Source organism: Leptodactylus fuscus, chromosome 2 (genome assembly GCF_031893055.1).
Source record: "Leptodactylus fuscus isolate aLepFus1 chromosome 2, aLepFus1.hap2, whole genome shotgun sequence".
Taxonomy (NCBI): Eukaryota; Metazoa; Chordata; class Amphibia; order Anura; family Leptodactylidae; genus Leptodactylus; species Leptodactylus fuscus.
In genome coordinates this window covers 116096619-116121647 of record NC_134266.1, presented here as the reverse complement: position 1 = coordinate 116121647, position 25029 = coordinate 116096619, and the positions used below count along the sequence as shown (strand labels likewise).

Here is a 25029-nt window from a genome sequence, read left to right as displayed (position 1 = left end):
CTGACTGCCGGGTTTCCGTCTCCTGTTGACAGAAGACGAAAACCCACAAAGCGGAGACCGGGCGCAGATGTGAACCCGCCCTAACACTGAATTCTATAGCCATTCGTTACACCATGTGACAGCAGACATGAGGGTTTGCTGCGCGGACAATAACGAAAAATGGCAGAAACTCGTATTTTATGTACTAAAGAAAAATCACATGCGACCTGAAGTATATGGAGCTCCATATACATCATATGGAAGAACCCAAACATAAACAAAACTCCCTGGGGCTTGTACAAAGTAACAAATCATCAGTTACATTCCTTATGAACATGGCACAGGCACAAAGCAATTCAGTCAGAGGGTGGCTGCCTCAGAGTAAAGAGTGACTATGAGTGACTAGGACCACAGGCTAGCAGGTATCTCCATCTTCTGCACAGTGTGTTGAAAGCCGGAAAAGTAAACATTACTCGGCAGGAAAAAAAAAAGAGCCGAAAGTTTCCGGAAAGTTCCGAAGAGCTGCGACTGTAGCGCCGTGTAAGGTGAGAGCCAGTGTAGTGGGCGGAGCTAGGATCTCCGAGTGTCGGGTCCAGTGCTCGGGCGGGCAGTGTGCGCTGTGTGTAAATATGGGTGCCTGCCTGGGAGTGTGTTCTCTCCTCAGCTGTGTAAGTAGCCGACACCTTTCTCTTCTCCTTCTATAACTTATCTGTGTGACTTCCTCCTTCCTCGGCTCCCCTCGTCTTGGTCTGAGGCTAACGTTACACCCTTGTATCGTCTCCATAGACTAGTCTATACAATGTACTTTCTATGTAGCTGAGCCGCTGGTAACTCGATGCTTGTCGCTTCCTAGACAGTGGCGCTGTACAAGGGGCTATTTCTAGAGGTTATCTCATCACCTTGGTATAACTACTTCTAGCTCCTTCATGTGCTGTAAGTGTGACTGCAGAGACTTCCTTCTGGGATACAAGTACCCGACCAGGAGCTCTTCACACCTGGCCATTCTCTGTGTTTTCTTTCTGAATGCCAGTTTGTAAAATGGCCCCCACGTGACACTCCAAGTATTATGGGGTCCGGACAATGGAGGAGGGGGTACGAGGAACTAGTCTGATTTGTCCGAGGTGCTGCGAGTGAAGTGCCCAGATAAATGGCTGATCATTGGTAAAAGACAACCTGTCAGGACTGCTGTAAATAAAGGTGGAGGCTTGTACTGTGTTGTGCAGCCTCAGTGATATTAGCCCCCCCCCCCCAATCAGAATCTAGGGGCATGCAAACAATCCCACCATTGATCAATAGGTGCACTGCGTCCATTGGGGCTTTCTTTACCTGGGACAAGTGCTTTATGTGGCCCTGTAAGAATCTATATGGTGCTTGTTAGTTCGGTTATTTGTCCCCATCGTTGCGAGACATGACTTGATAGTTGCCCTGTTTACATAGAGCAAGGTTTGGGTACTTGTAATAGTTCATTCGCCTCATCATTGGCGTGTATAAAAGGGTCCTTATTAATCACCTGAGCACTTGGCTGACTTCATTATAATGCATTATAAATCCAGGCATAGAGGGGGAAATCCACCATAGTGGATTTCAGATCCATGTCATTGTCTCATAGATGCATGAAAACAGCGCTGTCCCATCATGTATGTGTTTTACAGCTAAAATTACATAGCACACTAGTTTTCGGTCTTGGATTTTTCCACTACATGTGGATGACAACGTGCACACTGAATTTCCCCATAGTGGGACTATTAGGTTGAGGCCCCACGTTGCGGAAACACAGCTTTTTTTTGTTGCGGATTTTTGAGCCAAAGCCAAGAATGGCTACAAATGGAATCGGAAATATATAGAAAGCTCTTAAACTTCTAACTTCTGTTCAGTCTAGTCCTGGCTTTGGATCAAAAAACCGCAACAATATCTGCAACAAAAAAAGCTGCATTTCTGCAATAATGGGGCCCCAGCCTAAAGGATTATTTTATGTTCTGACGTTTTTAAAATTCCATCCCCGTGTATTGTACTTTAACTGCCCTGGACTTGTAGCACAGATTCCACGCTGCATGTCTGTTGTACTGTATTGTATGTGGGATGATGAATATGATGGGTAGTAAAACACAGTAGGGAAAAATTGAATTTTGCAACAGAAAGTCCTAAGAGCAACAAACTTGAGATATGTTGATATTACACTTTTGTTTTATGTTTAATGTATATGTTACAGGCAATGTATGAAAAGCAGGTATTCTATACAATGTCTAGGCATTGTATAGAATGCCTGGTGTTTTCAGTCAATATATGAAATGGGAGAATCGTTACATACTTTTTATAGAATGCCAAATGCTATTTAGGCAAAGTATGAAAAACTAAACATAGAATGAGAGTGCTATTTCCAAAAAATTCATTAAAATACAATGATAGTTGTACAAAACCCCAAATTTATTAACTGCCAAAGCAAATACTGTTTTTGGCAACATTCCCTCGAATTTTTGACAGTTCCTCGTCGAATCGTTGTTTCATGTTCTTCTCCAACACTCCAGCTTGCTCCTCCTCCCACATTTTCATGGACATTCACGAACAAAACTACTTCTAAGCCTGAGGCAACGGCAGAGACCGTTGTATCGCGCGCGGGCACTCGGGTTCTTGCTGACAGCGTGCGATTGGAGATGCTGCTAGTTCCTTGCTAAAGCGAGAATGTCTCCTACTTCGCCGCTTTCTCATTTGGCATTGTATAGAATGCCTAGGCAATGTGTGAAATGAATCGTTTCAGACATTGCCGGCTAGTTTTAGGTTTTCTATACAATGCCGGATTTCATACATTGCCAGTAACATATACACCTAAAGAATTTTTAGGCCATGAGTGTCCTTCTATCATACAATCAGGTGGTAAGCAGTGGTAGTCTCAGGCATGGTTCACATTTGCGTTCAGTATACCGTTCGGTGAGTCCGCTTGGGGACCCCCCCCAAACGGAATACCAAACGTATTAAAAAGCAGTTGGCAGAGAACCCACATGAACCCCATAGACTATAATGGGGTCAGTGTGTTTTCTGCGTGGTGTCCACACGATTCATGTGGAGAGAAAAGTACTTCAAGCAGTACTTCTCTCTCCGTGTGATTCCTGCAGAAAACATACGGACCCCATTATAGTCTATGGGGTCCATGTGGTTTCTCTGCTAACCGCTTTTTAATGCGTTCGGTATTCCGTTTTGGGGGGTCCCCAAGCGGACTTCCCGAACGGAATACTGAACGCAGATGTGAACCAGGCCTCATAGGCTCAGATTTACTAATAGTTGTAGACGTTGTAAACTTTGGTAATGTTCACACGGTGGAAAATGAAGAGAAATTCCACTTAGTTTACCGCCACCATATTTGGTTGTGGTCTAGCCGTGACTGATGCAGGGCATCAGCATTCCGTTGCAGCTTTCTGCTGCTGTTTAGGCCCAGATGAATGGGTCAATTCAGCAGGGAGTCTGAAGCCACAGAATCTGCCCCAAAGTAAATTCCTACGAGTTAACGTACCCTCAGACTAGAAATTCTGAATATGTTTTATGACTGTATAAATCTTCATGCATGGTGTCATATCGGTTTATCCACTGCTAATATCCACATTATGTCTGCAGCACAGTTTAGTCTAGTCTATGTTTATACCACCTTGTAGTTGGCTTATCAGAATTTTACAGCACGATCTTTGCACATTTAAGCAACCCCTATTACTGAACATGCACACTCACATATCTAACAAGTTGGAAAACTAGATGTGCCACACTGCACCAGAGATGCACTACTTTGCATTAAAGATGCCATGTGTATGCCAGTGTCTAGTTGTAACCACAATAGTAAATTTGTGTAGGGGCCACATGGTGGCTCAGTGGTTAGCACTGCAGCCTTTCAGTGCTGGAGTCCTGGTGTTCAAATCCCACTAAGGGCATGAAACCATCCGCAAGGAGTTTGTATGTTCTCCCTGTGTTTGCATGGATTTCCATCCCATATTCCAAAAAGACATACTGATAGGGAAAAAATACATGTACATTGTGAGCTCTATGTGGGGCTCACAATCTACATTAAAAAAAAAAAAAAAAAAGAAGTAATTTTGCGCCATGGTATTGAAAAACAATTTACTACACTTATCAATACAATTGAAATGTATAGGGTATGTTATATAGCGCTTAACATGAGTCTATGGGCTTCAACATGCATGTCTAGACATTTTTGTACAAGAGATGGTGACTTTCATGTAAGGTGTCAGGAAATTATGTTGCATAAAATACACTTAGCCATTGGTAAATAGGGGAACCGCAAATATGTATTGCTACATAGCACATGTGCATACATTGTGTGTGTGTGTATACTGTATATGTACAAATGTCACAAAGTAACATGACGCATAACACTTTATCACAACTGGGGTACAGAGTGTTAACTCTTTCAATGGGTGATTAATGACTTCTGATGTCCTCTGAGATGGAATATCACGTTACAGGAAGTCAAGTTAAACTGTGGTCCATCTCTACGTACACATATGTAGACAATGTGAAACTGTTTCTTTCTTCTGGATGAGAAGACATACAACCTTTTAATCATTTACTGCTGCTACAGGTTTGGTCTGGTCTAACACTGTACAGAGTTATGAGGTCATTGTTGGATCTCAGAAACTGTTTGACACTTTTAGCATGTGATCTTATTACAGATGTGGGTCTCCCAAAACATAAAATAATTTTCAAGAGTTTCCACATGATAGCAGCGCTGGAGCGGAGATTGCCCTCTTGGTCTCTGAGGGGATAGAAAGATAGAGTGGTTACAAGCCTTCAGCCCACCTCCCGTCTCCAGTGTTCTTCCTGGTTCTCTCAGAGGCAGGAGCAAAGAGGAGTCTCCTACCTGAGGCTGGTCTTACACGACCGTAATGCTTTTACGGTCCGCATGTTGCTGATCAGCAACACTAGTTGCTGATCAGCAACATACACTCTGCAGATGCCCGCAAATTGCCGCACTCGCCCATAGAGTTCTATGGGCAAGTCCGTGCAGTGCTGTGAATTGCGGCCATCACGGACATGTTCTAAAATGTGCGGACCTCAGTTGCGGCCCGGCACACCACGGATAAAATATCCGGTGGTGTAAGAAGCCGCATTGAGTATAATGTGTCTGCAAATGGTCCGCAATTGAAAACCCTCAATTGCGGACCATTTGCGGTCTTAAACTACGGTCGTGTAAGACCAGCCTCAGGTGGCTGAGTGCGGACCGAGGGCTGTCTATTCCTCCTTCCTTCCTCCATCCTATAGATGCGGCTAGCACCTTTCGAGGTAGGGGTTCCCTAGCCTGAAGGTGTGGGGGCTGTTGTGAGGTCACAGCGTTGCTACTGGAAGTGCCAACGGTGGCCATCTTGGAGGTGACATTCATCATAGAACATCATGTCTGTAGGGGTGAGGCCAAAGGTTGCAGTGCCTCCTGTTGCTCACTTGCCCACCATATCTGTGTCATTCCTGTTGCATTAACAGGAATGTCCTTCAGACCCACCTGTAAAAAAATCACAGCTCACGACTTTCCCTCAGGTCCTCATATGAGCCCTTTAGGGTAGGTTCACACAGAGATTTTTGGTCAGGATTTTGAGGCCATATCTGCCTCAAAATCCTGACCAAAAAGACGGCTTCCATTGAAATCAGTGTGAGCAGCTCAAGTTTTTATTCCGGGAGCCGTTTCTTCCGACTCCCGGAAAAAAGAAGAGTGATGCTCATTCTTCAGGCCGAGTTACCTTGCGATTCGACCTGAAGAAACTCCCTTCTCCGGACTAAGCCCATTCATTAGGCCTAAACCGGAGCGGAGTTGGTGGCTGGATGCCGTTGCAGTGCACCGGCTTTCAGTCGCGGCTACTCAGTTTTTGCATCGGAACCTGAGGCGGCCTCCGCCTCTGGTTCCGATCCAAAAACCCCGTGTGAACTTACCCTTAGGTAAGTTCACACAGAATTTTTTGGTCAGGGTTTTGGCAGAAATCTGCCTCCAAACCCTGAACCAAAAAAAACTCTCACCATTCAAAGTATACAAAACGCTTCTGAGTCTTTTCCGCTAGCGAAAAAAAGAAGCGAGATGTTCATTCTTTTTTGAAGCCTAAGCGTTTTCCAGCTCACGGCTTCAATGAAAGTCAATGTGAGCCGGTTTTTCCTGCTCTCGTTTTTTTGGTCAGAAACCTGAAAAAATATCTGATCAGGAAACGCCAGGCGGTTTTTTAAAATATAATTCATGCCCACATCCCAAGAGGAAAAGGATCAGGAAACTCCCCGAAAAATGCTTTGAATGGCAAAAAACGCCTCAGGAAACTCCTCACGCGTTTTCAGTCTGGTTTTGACAATGCCAAAACTCTGACCAAAAAACTCAGTGTGAACTTAGGGTCAGATTCAAATCAAGAGTGCTTCTATTTGTCAGAGAGTGAATTATAGGATGATGAAGACAGGTGTTGTTTTTGTTCTTCGGAGGGTCCTTAATTCAAGCTCTGGGCTTCTTTGAATATACCAGAGCAGAACAACCCTGTTATATCTAGGATGAAATGTTTGGGGGCCTGATGGCACGAAAATCAGTCTTCTTTTCAGTGAATGAAAATCTGAAAAGATTAATTCTATCAGAATGGGAAGATGATGAAAAATGGGTGTTTATTCCTAGAGAACCGGTTGTTGCTTAATCCTATGATACTAAAGTATGGGATGAACTTCCTAAAGTTGATACAGTAGCAAAGGTGGTTAAGAAAACGGCTATCCCATTTGAGGATACCTCACAATTAAGAGACCCTATGGGTACACTAACATAGCGAGTACTTCAGTGGCCAGGTCCATGTTCCTGTGACTGAATCAATTGAAAGTCCATCTCAGAGAAGGGACCTCAACAGAAGAGATCTTGGGGTCTATTCCCTTTTTAAAAAAGGCTTCATGGTGGTTTACTGACAGAAATGCTGTACTCTCAAGCACCATTAGGAGAGCTTTGTGGCTAAAAATGTGGTCGGATGATGCTGGTTATAAAAATAGGCTGTGTAAGATCCCGTTTTTGGGAGGTTTTCTTTTGGACCTATCCTGGAAATGGCAAGGGACAAAAAGAAAAATTTTCGAATTTAGGAAATTGGGAAACAGGCCTCTGAGGGTTTCTACTTGATTCCAACAACTCCAGTCCTTCCAACAAACAATGATGCCAGCTCTGTAGGGGGAAGGCTTGCGACCTTTTTTACCCTGTGGTCACAAATTACATCAAATCCATCATATCCTGAAAGAAAGGTACAAAATAGAATTTATCAGCCTTACTCCATAAAAATACATACCTCCTTTCAGTCCTAGAACAAGCTCTACTAAGTCCAATTTACAGAAACGCAATGGTTTTTATAGTTGCAGCATTTCCGTTGCAAATTAGTTTCTGCAATGTGTGATGGGATTAGCCAGAATTCTATTCACTGTGCAGGTACTGTAAAACGCCGCTGACAAATCACGGCGTTTACGTTATATGGGGCCTTAGCCTAAATTCGCTATTGCCAAATCGTGCCAACCAGTATTGATATGATCGTCTTAACTGGCGTTTACTGCACAGTGAATGTTGTAAAAAGATTTCCTATGAGAAAAGGCCCAGTAGCGTTTTCTTTCCAATTCCACCCTATTCTGCCAGTATATTGTACAGAACAGGGTCCGCAACCCACAGCACGAGTGGCATGTGAGTCACCTTTCCACGACATGGCAGAGACTGGGCCAGGAGGAAGCAGACAGAGGTTACATTAGCAAGGAGAAACACTACTGTGAATGTCTGAACAAGAAACAAGTGGGCCAGTTAGTTATTTAAAGAGAATGTCCAGATGCTAGCACTGGCATCAAATCAGAGAATGAGAGGACCAATTAATAAAGAATCGTTCCAGTGCTAGCATCTGCATTTTCTTAGTGGAGTTAACCCTTACTAATATTACCTCTGCCTGTTATTTCCAGTTCAGTCTCTGCTAGTGTTAGTGAGTCGCCCCGGCCTTTGTGGTTTCACGGTGCGAGCAGGCCTGACACCAGGGCGGAAGTGCCTTGAAAAAGGGGAGTTTTAAGCAAAAAATGGATTAAAGAAAAATAAAAGTTTGTCGTGGCGCCAGTTGGGGTTTCGGCTTGAGGTGAAGCCGGGCACTGTAGGCAGGGCTTCTGGGAATAGGTGGTGATGCAGTGACAGATGTTATACCCAACCCAACCAGGGCAGGTCCCAGGGCCAGATGATATAGGTGAAGAAGGGGAGATTTCCAGGAGGAGTAACAGAGGGATGATCAATAAAGGAATACAGTCCAGACAGGGGTTAACCAAACACTTACAGTTTACTTCTGTAGTCAGCAGGAGATAACAGATGTTACAGGAGGATTCACCTTACTCCAGTATAGTGAGATGCCAGTCTTCCCTTTTACCACCAATATGATTCAGCCTTCCACTGCTGCTCAAACTTTCTAATAGATTTCCTCTGGTCCTGGGTTCCAGGAGCTCAAAGGTTAATTGCAACTGGGTAGATTCCCCTTCTGGAAAACAGGTAACTCGATTTCTTTGGGATGCTGGATACACACACTCACCCCAACTCTGTATGTTACTGAGCCTCCAGGAATCTTGCATTCACTAGACCTCGGTCCAGTGAGTTTCTCAATGTTCTTAGTGTTTCACACACTAGTTAGGAATTGATGGTCCTATGACTGCAGCTCCGTGTCGGCAAGGTCTTTTCTCACCTCTGCAGGTCCACGGCCTACTCACTGCTGCTTCTCACACCATGCGGCTGGAGAACACACTGCACCTCCACACACCTCTCCTCTCTCCTGCACTCCGACCTGGAACTCAAAGAGAGACCGCCTTCCTAAAGGGGCAATGTCTGTGGTACTTTGTGTATGCTAACAGGTTGTCTGGATCTCACTATACCTTCACAGTACACAGTGTAGATCACATAAGATGACATTTGTAGTGACCCACTCTGTGGGGCACTACATTAGCTCCGTCACCTTCCCGTATACAGCTCTTGCAAGCTGTGACATGGGGTCTGTGGTTTATTTATTGGTATACATATTCCAGCTAGTAGATAGAAAAGTCTGCTGCTTCTCCCATCATACCTTACACAGGACTTTTCTTTTGATCCTAGTTTGTTATATATTAACTATATTTGAGAAATATGTGACGAATTCTTGTGTGTGTGTCCCAGAGAATTATCCATTACCTCCTTTCCTCATTCTCAGGATCCTGTCTGATGTAGAATATAGAGATTGTCATCAGGGCTGTGGAGCTGCTAGGCTAAACCACTGACTCAGAATACTCTTTTTTTTTTTTTTTTTTTCACAGCCCAAATCCGACTCCTTCATAAATGGCTGAAAGCCAAAGTATGCAATAAACTGTGTATTCATCTAATTATACAATGCCAATAATTGTATAATCTAATTAATAACTTTAGTTTTGAAACCAGAGTCGGTGAGCTTGGCTTCTTTGTCAGTATTATTTACCTTCCTCTATTATTAAAGGTGGTTGGTCACAAGTTTCCAGCTCTGTTCACCACACCCAGAAACCAGGATAATAAATAGGGTAAATGGTTGGATCGATGCATCCAAAGGTTAAGGTTTAAGGAGAATGTCCAGCACTTAACGCAAGGGAACCACGAGAAAACCCCATCCGGGGCAATACAATGAAATGTAAAAATAACCTATATTTTACAAATCCAAAGTAATGTTAAAATTAGGACATAGTGAGTTTGGTTCAAATAAGCTACATGGTCCAGGAAGTGCGCTCAATAACCTCTTTTCAACTGCTACCTATTATTGTTTTTAACTTCCAAAAGCTATAATTTGTTGTTATTCCAATCACAAGAAGGGGGAGGGGGCTTCCTCACAGCCCAACAATGACCCTGAGCTGCAAGGGGGTATTCACAAAGAGGAAGTTGTCAAAATCTGTGCGGAAAGAAAAGCCTCTCATTGACTTCAATGGGTTCCGGATTCTGACGTGAAAAACGGAAGCCATTGAAGTCAATGGAAGACTTTATTTCCGCACAGATTCTGATGTGAGTTATAGCATCAGAATCAGTGCCAACTTCCTCCGTGTAAATGCCCCCTAAGGCTAGCCCTTCTGAAAGTAAAGAGATATGAGTGCTGAAATTAAATGGACTGATATCTTCAGCACCATACTGAAATATCAGACAGTGCGCTGTGATGGCTTTCTAGTGGTGTATATAATATTGCACATCTCTTTAGCTGTCCATATAATGTACTGAGAAACTGGAAAACAATTCAGAACGGAGTGGAATTTTTTATGGCTTTGCTTTTATGTTGTTCATTGTGCAGCTAAAATGATGTGTGCTCTGTTTTCTGTTAGTCGGTATGATTACAGCAATTGATGCTTAAATTACATCGTTTTTTTTTTGTTTGTTTGTTTTTTTACCCCCTTAAAAACCGAAAACTTTGGAAAAAAAATTTAAATTTATTGGAAGTCACCATATTCTTACACAACCTCTTCTTTTTTTTTTTTTTTTCGGGGGGGTTAGATGTACTTTTTATTTATACCATCTTGAGGAATGTCTTTGACCACTTAATGTCCGGAAGGGGAAAATATTTTTTTAAGTTTGTGGAACAGGTATTTTCAGAAACTGGGATACCTAATGTATAAGTGTTTTATTTTTTATATGCACTTTTATGTGTTCTAGGGAATGGGGAGTAAGTAGAAATTTATTTCTTTGGTAGAAATTTTTACTTTTTTTTTTTTTTTTTTTTAATTTCTTTATTGTAATTTTTAGATCTCCTAGGGATCTTGAACCACAGGGGTCTAATCAAGAATCTAATGCACTGCTATGATAATGCATTGTAAAATGATGTTACCTCTATTACTGTCTGCATAGAAAAGCCTATCATAGAAGTCTATACCAGACAAGTCTTTGAATCTGGAGTAGGCTCCCGGCTGTCATGGTAAATGATTGGCGACCTCTGGTTTTGTTCCAGGGACTGTCGATCCTCCCCAGAATGCTGTCAGCCATGCATCTGTCATATTTGCCTTTGGCGTCAGGGAGGATAATGACTATGATCATTGTATAGTACAGTGAAGACCCAGCACCTGTGATGGCAATCATATTTAGATACCCAACATCCACCGTAATAGTACGGGAAAGGGTTAAATAGACCATATTTTCCAGATTGCACATGGCCGTCTGAATTGGCCCTTAGGCATACTTTTGGCGGGATGCAGTGACTTGTTTTTTTTCTACTGCACAGCAGTTGCATGGTACATATCTCTTTAGAGATGGTCTTGTCAGCAGGAAAATTATCAGACTAGTGATAGTACCTTGTAGGGCTGCTTCTGCACTTTCCAAATATGCCTTTCTTATTCTGCTTGGCAGATCTATGTTATCCTTACCCATGACAGCACCCAACTAGGACTGAAAACCTGAAGAGATAAAGATTCACACCTCACGTCAGTTCAAGGTTCTTGCCACTTCAGATGAGTGGTACCTGGAGATTCACTTCCTTGAGTAAGGGATTTTTCACACCCTGGGCTAAGGACAGTAATATTGGGTAATTGCTATTCCTGTGTGGTGTAAGATGTCTCATGATGCCTTCCTGATACCTAGTCTGTCCAGTTTCTTGCTGTGCTCTACTTCCCTTCTCCCGTGTTACGGCTGGGTCTTGCGGTGGAAGCTTTTCAGGGCTTGTACCAGAGCCTGTAGGTTCTTTTTTGATGGCTCCAGTGAGGTTCATGGTGTTGACTTACTCTGCTAAGACTACTAAGTTTCGGTTGTGTGGTGACAAAGAAGATGGAAGATGTCACTCAAGCAATGGGGAGGGAGGGAGGGTTTGGAGCTGGGTGGCAGTTAGGGGTGTTTTATCTAGAGCAGTTGATGAAACCCAAGAGAAGAAATGCCCCTAAAGCTCTTTTCAGTAAATAAGAATAAAATCCTGATTTTCATGAAACTGGAGCTTCAATATGGAATAAGAAACACATCTTTGGAAAGTTTAGACATATACTGTGCCAACATGAAAAAAGATTAATTTTAATAATGATGTAGACAGAGACTTTTGATCATTTGGATGGTCCCGTGAGTCTATGTTCACCGGGATTCATATAACTCTAAACTGTTATATCTTATTCTTGCTTTGTGTTATGAACACACATGGTAAAAATGGACGCTGGTTATACCTTTTTTGCTTTTATTTTAAATATGGAATACAGTTAAGATATGGGATGTTATATTTTAGTTATATTTTGCTTGTAGAAACTATTGCACCTGAAGAAGGGTGTAGTCTGACTCCCCAAAACGCGTTGTGTGAGTTTGTTGCCAATAAAACCGTGTTTTCTAATTATTAAGAAGAGCGCAGTTCCTTAATGCCAGATTCACCACCGAATCTGGGTTGCTGGTCCACCATACTCCACCCCGCGTTTCGGGTACTATTCTGTGTGGTAGGCAGTGATTTTAACTCTATCTGTGTCTTTAGGATGCCGATAGCTCTGTACTCCACAATTGTATTCATCCTTTACCAGCTTAGTGCTCCATTTTTCAGCCTTCGGCTGATGTCTGCAGCAGTGAAGCGCAATGTGCGCTTGGAAATTGGGTTAGATGAGTATTCTCTATTTTAGGCTAGTTAAGGGGAAATTACATTATGTGGGAGCGGGGTCACTTGCAAAAAGTTTGAACAGAGTCCACTAATCTATTAAAATGGCCCTGACCTGGATGTAGTTATAACTGCAGTCAGTTCTAGGGTCACAGGTACTATCACTAATAAGTAAGTGACATACTGATTAAAGGGATCCCATCATTTAAACACTTTTTATTTTTCTAGCTGACACGTCGGAATAGCCTTAAGAAAGGCTATTTGTCTCTTACCTTTATCAGTCGCATCCGGCTCGCTGTTCGGTAGAAATGCCGCTTTTTACTGGTATGCAAATGAGTTATTTTGCAGCACTGGGAGTGGGCCCCAGTGCTCAGACAGCACTGGGTGCATCCCCAATGCTGCCAGAGAACTCTCTCCAGCGACGCCTCCATCTTCAACAGCAACCGCCGGTTCTGCGTCTTCTTCCAGCTGGGGTCACACTCCAGCGCTTGCGCAGTCGGCTCTGCCATCGGGACGCAGGCAAGAGCCGAGTGCACAGGCTGGCGGCCATTTTTTTGGAAAAAAATGGATATAAAATGGAGGCGTCGCTGGAGAAAGTGCTGCGAAAGAACTCATTTGCATACCGGTAAAAACGGTATTTCTACTGAATGGCGGGCCGGAGGCGACTGATAAAGGTAGGAGACAAATAGCCTTTCTTAAGGCTATTCTGACGTGTCAGCTAGAAAAAAAAAAAGTGTTTAAATGATAGGATCCCTTTAATTCCAGGCTATTTCTCAGTGCTGTGGGGGTGACACACTATGTACCTGGATGTAGTTATACCTGCAGGCAGTTCTGGGGTCACAGGTACTATCACTAATATATAAGGGATTACATATCCTCTGCACTGCATAATACAGTATATGTGGATGGCAGTTTAAAAACATTTGGATGAAGACTATTTAGAAAGCAATTGAACAGAAACAAAAATCAGTGCAAAGGTAGCCATAGCCTAAAAGGTATGCTGAAGCTTTTCCATGCTTTATATATTGCCTTTTTACCAGTTGACTTTACCTGTCTCTGTGGCAGACATAAATAGCTAAAACAACAATGCCTGATTTATACTGTGCAGCAAGTGCCAGTAAGGGGGCGTTCACACTACCGTCGGTGTCCGACATCTAGTGTCCGCTCCTAGTGTCCGCTCAAAATCTGTCACGGACACTAGGAGCGGACACTAGATGTGTCCGTGACACCTGTCATTCACTTGAATGGGCATCGGGTGCGTTCTTTTGCACTCCGTGCCCGTCCTTTCCTGTCCGCAAGAGAAGATGTCCGACTTCTCAAGCGGACAGAAAAACCCTGCATGCAGGGTTCCTCTGTCCGCTTGAGAAGTCGGACATCTTCTCTTGCGGACAGGAAAGGACGGGCACGGAGTGCAAAAGAACGCACCCGATGCCCATTCAAGTGAATGACAGGTGTCATGGACACATCTAGTGTCCGCTCCTAGTGTCCGTGACAGATTTTGAGCGGACACTAGGAGCGGACACTACATGTCGGACACCGACGGTAGTGTGAACGCTCCCTTAGAGACATTTATAGTATTTTGCTTTATAAATAGCATGTATCTATGGGCATGTCTGTTATTTTACTATATTTCCTCTACATACGACACTGTTCTTGGAAATAACTAAACTGGTTCCTTATGGATGCGGTGGGGAGAGATTTGGAAAACTCAAATATCCACTGTAGCTTTTGATGTACCATGAGCCTCTTGGGTTCAGATCTAATGCAGTTTTTTTTTTTTTTTTTTTATTACCTTATTTCTTTCCTTCAGGCCTCCTGTCTGGCGAACAGCTGAGTCTCTCCATTACTTCTTCACTTGTCTGAAAGTTTAATATTTCTGCTACATTTTACCCCATTCCTGCCTTAGTATTTCTTTGATTTATGTAAAATAATATCTTTTAATATTTCTCTTTATCTCCAAAGGCTTCATGTCTGTGTGGTACAGCGCCATGCCTCCTCTGTGGATGTTGCCCATCTACAAAGAATTCAACTATAACTCGTCTGACTTTCTCGGTCTTCCTTCTTCTTGGAACCTTAGTAGCCTGTATTATGATCATACCTGGAGTGGAAGATGGACTTAAAAAGGTAAGTAAATCTCTGGTTGTGTAATTTGGTCACTGTAAATATTGAGAAGCATCCTATCTGGTATGTCCACTATGCACAAAGGGGTTTTCCCACAAAAGGAAGTTATCCCCTATCCATGGACACTAAACATGCACTCAGTATACGACACACATTTTGAAGTCTTTTGGGGCAGTGCTGCAGTCCTTAAACCCGCCACTACACTTTGTATATTGCATGAGCAGTAAACATCAGATGTAGCTCTGCCCTGGCGTAGTTGATCTGCGGGAATCCTGAGTGTTGAACCCCCACAGATCTAATAGTGATGGCCTCTTCTAAGGAGAATCTATCAATATTAGAAATTGTATAACCACTTTAACAACGGGCCATGAAAATTAAAAATTAAATTTTTTAAAATAAAATATTGCTTTACCCCCAAATTCTCAATTGCAAGGGGTTGAAGAGGATCTGTCAAGTACACAATGCTACATGTCATACATCAGTTGAGTCTCTCTGTGCTCCTGATTGAGTAAGTCTTTTTCTATTTAAAATCCATTCACCCATTCAAAAGCTATGACCCCTGTTAGGTTGTACTACTAATTCTCCACTTGGGTGATAACCTTATTACAAGATAAAAAGTTCCCAACAACATAGAGAATCAGAGCTAGTTTGCATATAATATGCCAGGGGCCATATCTTTTGAATGGGTGGATGGATTTTAAGGATGGGCGGATGGGCTCCGCAATTTGGTTGCAGCGGAATTGTCACACGTTTGCAGGTTTTATATTGCTTGCAAATTGGACAGGATTCTGGCTAATATATGCAATCTTTGAAAAATGTGTATGGCATAGGTACTTAAAGGAGTTTCCTAGGATCTGAAAATAATTGATACTGAAGATGGTCATCAGTATTAGATCAGTCAATGTTTGACAACTGGACCGTGCCCACGTAAGGTGTTTTGGCAGCTAGAAGCCATATATATACTAGGTAAATGGCTGGAAGCAGCCCTGCTCCTAATCAAATGGACGGGAGCAGGGCTGCCATTCCAAGTGCTACACTGTATGGACTGGAAGCAGTATACAGAGCTCTGTACACTGAAGTGGTTGGGCCTAGAACTGCAGCCCTGCTCTTATTCACTTAAATTGATGCGGGGATGCTTCTGGCAGCCCAAACACCTGATCGGGATTGCATGATCTGATACAGATGACTTATCCTGTAGATAGATCATCAGTGTCAATTACCTTTGGGTCCTGGAGAATCTCTGAGGCCTCACTTTATGGAAACGCAGCTTTTTTTTCTTGCAGATTTTTCTGGTGTTTTTTTTTCGAATCAAAGCCAAGAATGGCTACAAAAGGAATGGGAAATATTTAGGAAATACAGATACTTCTACCTTCGGCAACAAAAAAAGCTGCATTTCTGCAATGTGGTGCCTCAGCCTAAAGGGGTTCCTGGTTTTTTCATGCTGGACCCAGTGGTTCTGGACGTGTTCTGACTCCAAATCATGTTGCTTCACCCCTTCCCTCCCTCTCCTGGGTAATTGCCTGTCTAATTCTCCACTGTTCCTCCAACCATCTTTATCCTTTGCTTCCTCCTGTTCAAAAAGCCACATCATATGTTGACTAGAGAGTTACACTTCTAGGGCTATCGTAGCCAAGCATTCTTAACATATGAAGTAGAGAATTAGTAAATTGGGTACATTAATGTGTATTTTCTGCATATCAATAGGACCTGTTGCCATAAACTGAGCAAAAACTACATGTGAATTTAGCATTAGAGAATCTCTGCTTATCCATTACAATAAACAGGGAAAAGCAGGAATATATATTTTTTTATATTCACTATGTGTATAGATTGGCCGAAAAGATTTTGTGATGGTGTGGAAATCAAAGTTCCCCTATCATGTACATTATGAAGTCTGTCGTTCATGTCCTGTTCAATTTCTAAGCTTATAGTCATCGCTAGAGTTTTGTTGCTACCAAGTGTTTGATCATAGGATACTCACGTAAGTTGTATTCTGAAGTACTTGGCTTATTGCCAGCTACAGAGGTAAATTAGTCTTAAGAATATAAGACTGCTACAGGGTATGTATAATGGTGTATAGAGCACTTGTGTGATATATATATATATTGTGAGAGCAAGCCGCTCTAAGTATCACCGTATTGATGTCCAAATTAATACAATTGATATACGAGTTGGCTCAGAGAATCCCACAGACACACAGCTAGATTGTGTGGATAGTGAATTCTGTTCTAGTGACGGGAAAAAGGTAGATTAAATACATTGTATATCAAACCCAAAGCAATCTCAATACTAGATAAAAAACAAAGATGCCCACAAAAACTCAAAACACCAACTAAGTATCAAGGTATAAATAACACAAAAAATTCTTTTGATTTTAAATCTAAATTTATTGTTACAAAAATTTTTTAACTTATTAATTTTTAAATTATGCACCTGCTGGAGCTGCTCAGTCCAGTGCGACCTCCACTCTTGTTGTTTGACATCTGGTGTTTTTAAATGGTTTTTATGTGTTTGTGTTTTCCTGATACCAATATTTTTTACATTTAAAAAAATTTTTGTAACAAATTTAGATTTAAAATCAAAATAATTTTTCGTGTTATTTATACATTAAATACTTTTTTGCCCCACTGTAAGTATCAGTCAGTCACCAATAGTGCAAGTTCCACCACTTAAAAAGATGAGGCGTCTGTAATTTACATCATAGGTAGTCCTCAACTATGAGAGACAAAATGAGAAAACAAATCCAGAAAATCATTGTCTGATTTTGTAAGAATTTATTTGCAAATTATGGTGGAAAATAAGTATTTGGTCAGTGACAAAATTTAATCTCAATACTTTGTTATATATCCTTTGTTGGCAATGACAGAGGTCAAACGTTTCCTGTAAGTCTACAAGGTTGGCACACACTGTTGTTGGTATGTTGGCCCATTCCTCCATGCAGATCTCCTCTAGAGCAGTGATGTTTTGGGGCTGTCGCTTGGCAACACGGACTTTCAACTCCCTCCAAAGGTTTTCTATAGGGTTGAGATCTGGAGACTGGCTAGGCCACTCCAGGACCTTGAAATGCTTCTTACAAAGCCACTCCTTCGTTGCCCTGGCGGTGTGCTTTGGATCATTGTCATGTTGAAAGACCCAGCCACGTTTCATCTTCAATGCCCTTGCTGATGGAAGGAGGTTTGCACTCAAAATCTCACGATACATGGCCCCATTCATTCTTTCATGTACCCGGATCAGTCGTCCTGGCCCCTTTGCAGAGAAACAGCCCCAAAGCATGATGTTTCCACCCCCATGATTTACAGTAGGTATAGTGTTTGATGGATGCAACTCAGTATTCTTTTTCCTCCAAACACGAAAAGTTGTGTTTCTACCAAACAGTTCCAGTTTGATTTCATCAGACCATAGGACATTCTCCCAATACTCTTCTTGATCATCCAAATGCTCTCTAGCAAACTTCAGACAGGCCTGGACATGTACTGGCTTAAGCAGTGGGACACGTCTGGCACTGCAGGATCTGAGTCCCTGGCGGCATAGTGTGTTACTGATGGTAGGCTTTGTTACATTGGTCCCAGCTCTCTGCAGTTCATTCACTAGGTCCCCCCGCGTGGTTCTGGGATTTTTGCTCACCGTTCTTGTGATCATTTTGACCCCACGGGGTGAGATTTTGGGTGGAGCCCCAGATCGAGGGAGATTATCAGTGGTCTTGTATGTCTTCCATTTTCTAATTATTGCTCCCACAGTTGATTTCTTCAATCCAAGCTGCTTGCCTATTGTAGATTCAGTCTTCCCAGCCTGGTGCAGGGCTACAATTTTGTTTCTGGTGTCCTTTGACAGCTCTTTGGTCTTCACCATAGTGGAGTTTAGAGTCTGACTGTTTGAGGGTGTGCACAGGTGTCTTTTTATACTGATAACAAGTTTAAACAGGTGCCATTACTACAGGTAATGAGTGGAGGAAAGAGGAGACTCTTAAAGAAGAAGTTACAGGTCTGTGAGAGCCAGAAATCTTGATTGTTTGTAGGTGACCAAATACTTATTTTCCACCATAATTTGCAAATAAATTCTTACAAAATCAGACAATGTGATTTTCTGGATTTGTTTTCTCATTTTGTCTCTCATAGTTGAGGTCTACCTATGATGTAAATTACAGACGCCTCTCATCTTTTTAAGTGGTGGAACTTGCACTCTTGGTGACTGACTAAATACTTTTTTGCCCCACTGTAGTTGGTGTTTTAAATACATTGTATAGACAAAGAATAGGTGGGATTACAATAATTAGCATAACATGGTCTAAAGTTGTAACCTAATTCTATCACATGGCTATTGGATAAGGCACAATGGGAGCCATATCCCGTTATGGCTTCTGGGAGGGGGATATATGAGCTACCTGGACAGACCAAAGATGAATCTAGGATGGCTACAGACATACTCCTGCAAGGAATTCAAAATGGAGGATGCATACGCTAACATCCTCCACTATATATGTGCATACACTATTTTATAAAGTAAAACAATATTACCCATGAATACGTGAAAACATAAGATTTATAGGCTTATAAAAAGTGGTCTGCTAGACATAATTTCTGACTCTACACAGTTGGCCTTAGTTTTTCATACTTTAAATCTATTTCCAGCTCCCATGGTTTTGCTCCTCATCTGAAACCATTTCTGGCTCCGTGAACTGTGACATCATTGTTGGACACCAAGCAGTGTACCGCATGTGTTTTGCCATGGCTGCATTTTTCTTCCTGTTTGTCATTATAATGATATGTGTGCGAAGTAGTCGGGACCCAAGAGCATACATACAGAATGGGTAAGTTGTAGATGCACAGAAGAAAGCTTTTGTGATTTTTTTTATTTTATTTTATTTATTTTTTTAATTTATTTATTTTTCCTTGTATGTACATTTTATACAAGTTTACATTTGTTTATTGGATTAAACTGTTAGCTAAGACTTCAATAGATATGGGTTTAGAATCTAGTATCCTATGATACTATATATAGTAAATATACAGACTTATGCACAGTGTTGGCTCTATATTTTGGATAAAGTAACAGAATATTCAATGTATAAACACTACCAGAAAAAAATGCAAAAGCACTCTACTTTTGCTAAAAGTATTATTATTGCTGTCTACATTTTACAGCAAAACATCATCCAAAAGATCAACTTTTTGGAAACACCACCCCTTTATTCATAACATTTAAGAGGTCTGTGTGTGCAAGGTTACCCCCTTCCAATTTGGTACTTCCACAGTGCGATCACCCATTGAAGGCCCCATAGTTAGCCATGTAGTTACATTCTTAGGGGCAGTCTAAGACTAATGCATACATGATGGTATGCATTTGCAGGTTCAGAGTAAAGCCACATGCATGGCACCTGGATGAACTCTGTGTGCTGTGCTGCCTCTGCCCTTCAGTCTTGCAGTGAGCTGGGTTGCAGAACAGACAGGACCTGTCCTAAGTTTTGTCCCCGGATTCATTGCCCCCTATCACACTGACAAAGCATACGCTCATATGTATGGCACCTAATAGGCCAGTTAGGCTGCAAAGTATAATGGTGTGCAGAAAATAGGCCCTCCTATAGCTACTTCAGAATTGCATAAGCTTTTTTTGCACTCAATAAAAAAATTAAATATGTGATAAACAGGATTTTTATTCTACAAACTTTATTGAACTTGTATTTGATTTTTTGATTCTGATTCTTTGATTTCTTGTATCATATGTTGCAGTATTTTTGCATGCTACTATTCTAAAAGACACAAGGTAGTAAGGGTACCATTACAAATTTTGCACTGAAGGCCAGGAGCTACAATTTATGCCTCTGGTTAAAGGGGATTTCCAATTGCAGAATCATATTTAAATTTGTAGTGTAAGCTAACCCAAGTGTTTTAACCAATATATTGCTTTATTTACCTTGGTCAATAGAAAACAATAAAAATAAGACATGATTATAATAATAATAATAATAATAATAATAATAATAAAAAACTAGATTAAGAACATATCAGGGCCATTGTTAGCTAATGTATTGACAGCACACAACTGTTTAAAGGATCAATTCATGTAAAGAATCCCATAAAAAATAGTTTACTCTTTCACAGGCTAAGTTCATGGATCCCTCATTAGACTCATGTTTGAAGGATCCATCAGATCAGATTACACTTGGTTGTGGAGTGCAGGACTCTGCTGTGTGAATGTAGACTAAATAGAATATGTATGGTTTATAGAATTGTTTATGGCTTTGAAGGGTATGATCCTGTTTATTTGAGACAATATAATAAATATAATGTTGAAATGGATATTCATTTCTCTAAGTATAAAATATGATATTACTAACTAACTGGATTTGGGACACAAAAGAAGTTATTTTAGTGTGTTTTCCTGGCACCAGATTAACTCTGGAAAAAAATGCAGATGTATTTTTAATGTCTCCCTTGACTAATAAATTCCAGTAAAGAGGTGTCAGTTTCTATTCCAAAGAAACTCTTCAGAGGAAGTCATACACGTTATTTTGGTGGAACTGGAAGAGTCGTAACTTGTAGCTCCTGGGCTGCAATGCAAAATGGGGCCTACCTACCTTGGTATATCTTATGTGGCAGAAGGCCCTTTATGCTCCCTTTAAAGGGGTTTTCTGGGCAAAAAATCATTTTTACAAAAAGGTCTGTTAGTGCTATTAATGGGTTAATAAATGACACCAAATACCTTTAGCAGTGTTTTGAGTGATTTATGGGCTTCTCAGTGAGCGCATTGCATCCTCTGTGTTTGTTTAAATCCCTGACTTCCTCTTCTACGTTTCCTACAAGTTCCAGAATGCCTCACTTCTTCTCCCTCTCACTGACTGACTCCCCTCCCTGTTTCCTTAGCTAGCCCGCCCACTACACCCTCAGCAGCCATTGTAAGAAAACTAGATATCCCATCACCACACTGATTGTACCCCTCCCTTTTCCACTAGCTAGCTGTCTCAAATATGCGCAATAGCTTGCTGTGTGCGTGTCGGTGATGATACAACCAGAGAGGAGATGGCAGGAAGGAAAGGTAAGTATGCCGGGTCTGGTGTAGTGAGGGACGGGGATGGGAAGTGAGGAGACTGGATGGGAGGGCTGGAGAGGGGAGGAGAGAGAGGGGGGATATAGTATGTGACTCCTGTCTCCGGAAGCAGTGAGATGGAGAGTCAAAGGATACTATAAAGATGTGCCTGGGGTAGTCATGTGACCGCTCCAGCGATCATGGTAAATATTCACTTTTGATTATAAAAGGGAATTATAAAGTAGATAGGGACAAGGGGGTTTAAGTAAAAATTTATTTTTATCCCGGACAACCCCTTTAAGGTCCATGGCCTGGTAGCAACTACTGCTTCTGCATCCCCTACAGCTACACCGCTGAACTGGATGCTTATGTACTGTAATGTATATTGAGCTTGTGAGGAGCTGCACAATTAATTTATTTCAATGTGAAATTTTGTTTTTTAATTTATATCATTTTCTGTTTTGTTGCATTTGTTCAGGTTTTGGTTTTTTAAGTTCTTGATTTTAGTGGGAATTACAGTTGGCGCTTTCTTCATACCAAATGGACTATTTACCACAGGTAATAAACTGCTCCATTAGCTATCAACCTGCACTTGCTGCTGTTCCTTCTTCTTTCCCTCCATCTGCTTTCTATGTAATGTATGCTACTACTCACACTTTTCACCTACTCTGTCAGTTGTATGTTTTTCTCAGTTTTAGCAAATCTCTTTGGCAGCTTTCCACAGGTGTTAGCACTAATCTACCCATATATTATGTTCTTCAATGTGATCCCATACAGTATGGTATTATTTTGGCATGGTCGGTGGTTTCCTGTTCTTCTTGGTCCAGCTTATCCTCATTATTGACCTTGCTCACTCTTGGAGTCAGGCCTGGCTTCTGAAAGCTGAAGATGGGAATACTAAATGCTGGTATGCTGGTAAGTCTGAAAACATATAAACACTTCTGTTTTTTGGTCTTTGATTATAGAATAATCTCTTTTTTTTTTTTTTTTTTTTGTGTTTTAGCTCTCCTCATCTGTACTTTGCTAGTTTATGCTGCCTCGATTGCTGTTATTGTGGTGCTATATGTATACTACACCAAACCGGATGGCTGTGTCCATAACAAAGTGTTCATCAGTTTGAACCTCATATTTTGTGTTATAGTTTCTATTGTATCAATCCTTCCCAAAGTCCAGGTAAGATGGTCATAGTTACTGGGACCATGGCATAGCAATTGAACTAAAACCCAAGATGTGTACTGAAACACATAAAAATACAATTGGCAAAATAATAATTTAATATTCATTGATTTAAGAACATGACACATACCTGTGTTTCCACAAAAATAAGACATGGTCTTATATTAATTATTACTCTATCAATCAAGATGTATACAGCTTGTCTCAGACTGTATTTCTATGTCTGTAAAGCGTATTCTCATTTTGCAAGGAATTTGCAAGGGAGAATTTTCCTGAAAATAGGTTATGATTAGAGATGAGCGAACAGTGTTCTATCGAACTCATGTTCGATCGGATATTAGGCTGTTCGGCATGTTCGAATCGAATCGAACACCGCGTGGTAAAGTGCGCCATTACTCGATTCCCCTCCCACCTTCCCTGGCGCCTTTTTTGCTCCAATAACAGCGCAGGGTAGGTGGGACAGGAACTACGACACCGGTGACGTTGAGAAAAGTAGGCAAAACCCATTGGCTGCCGAAAACATGTGACCTCTAATTTAAAAGAACAGCGCCGCCCAGGTTCGCGTCATTCTGAGCTTGCAATTCACCGGGGACGGAGGTTTCCGTCCAGCTAGCTAGGGCTTAGATTCTGGGTAGGCAGGGACAGGCTAGGATAGGAAGGAGAAGACAACCAACAGCTCTTATAAGAGCTAAATTCCAGGGAGAAGCTTGTCAGTGTAACGTGGCACTGACGGGCTCAATCGCCGCAACCCAGCTTTCCCAGGATCCTGAATGGAATACACTGTCAGTGTATTCCCGTATACCCGATATATACCCCGATACCCGTTCCAACGGTGTGCCCCCCCACCTTCACCCCAGAAATACCCTGCAAGTCCCCTAGCAATAGAATTGGGGCTATATACACCCACAATTTTTACTACTGGTATACAGTGCCATTGTCTGACTGGGAATTCAAAGAATATATTGGGGTTATAAATACCCTCATTTCTTGCTACTGCCATATAGTGCCATTTTCTGACTGGTAATTCAAAGAATATATTGGGGTTACGTGCACCCACAATTTTTACTACTGGTATACAGTGCCATTGTCTGACTGGGAATTCAAAGAATATATTGGGAATACAAATACCCTCATTTCTTGCTACTGCCATATAGTGCCAGTTTCTGACTGGTAATTCAAAGAATATATTGGGGTTACGTGCACCCACAATTTTTACTACTGGTATACAGTGCCATTCTCTGACTGGGAATTCAAAGAATATATTGGGGTTATAAATACCCTCATTTCTTGCTACTGCCATATAGTGCCAGTTTCTGACTGGTAATTCAAAGAATATATTGGGGTTACGTGCACCCACAATTTTTACTACTGGTATACAGTGCCATTGTCTGACTGGGAATTCAAAGAATATATTGGGAATACAAATACCCTCATTTCTTGCTACTGCCATATAGTGCCAGTGTCTGACTGGGAATTCAAAGAATATATTGTGGTTACGTGCACCCACAATTTTTACTACTGGTATACAGTGCCATTGTCTGACTGGGAATTCAAAGAATATATTGGGAATACAAATACCCTCATTTCTTGCTACTGCCATATAGTGCCAGTTTCTGACTGGTAATTCAAAGAATATATTGGGGTTACGTGCACCCACAATTTTTACTACTGGTATACAGTGCCATTGTCTGACTGGGAATTCAAAGAATATATTGGGAATACAAATACCCTCATTTCTTGCTACTGCCATATAGTGCCAGTTTCTGACTGGTAATTCAAAGAATATATTGGGGTTACGTGCACCCACAATTTTTACTACTGGTATACAGTGCCATTGTCTGACTGGGAATTCAAAGAATATATTGGGAATACAAATACCCTCATTTCTTGCTACTGCCATATAGTGCCAGTGTCTGACTGGGAATTCAAAGAATATATTGGGGTTACGTGCACCCACAATTTTTACTACTGGTATACAGTGCCATTGTCTGACTGGGAATTCAAAGAATATATTGGGAATACAAATACCCTCATTTCTTGCTACTGCCATATAGTGCCAGTTTCTGACTGGTAATTCAAAGAATATATTGTGGTTACGTGCACCCAGAATTTTTACTACTGGTATACAGTGCCATTGTCTGACTGGGAATTCAAAGAATATATTGGGAATACAAATACCCTCATTTCTTGCTACTGC

At 41.5% G+C, this 25029-nt stretch overlaps 1 protein-coding gene across 1 annotated transcript in view; it reads left to right on the top strand.

The window, feature by feature from the left end:
• Nucleotides 1-550: 550 nt before the first annotated feature.
• Nucleotides 551-25029, top strand: part of SERINC2 (serine incorporator 2) — a 46649-nt gene continuing 22170 nt past the window's right edge. The window contains exons 1-6 of the mRNA XM_075264558.1: nt 551-647; nt 14475-14636; nt 19262-19440; nt 22135-22214; nt 22434-22571; nt 22660-22829. Of these exons, the coding sequence (XP_075120659.1) occupies nt 609-647; nt 14475-14636; nt 19262-19440; nt 22135-22214; nt 22434-22571; nt 22660-22829 (768 nt within the window). The 5' untranslated portion in view covers nt 551-608. The remainder of the gene's footprint in view (nt 648-14474; nt 14637-19261; nt 19441-22134; nt 22215-22433; nt 22572-22659; nt 22830-25029) is intronic.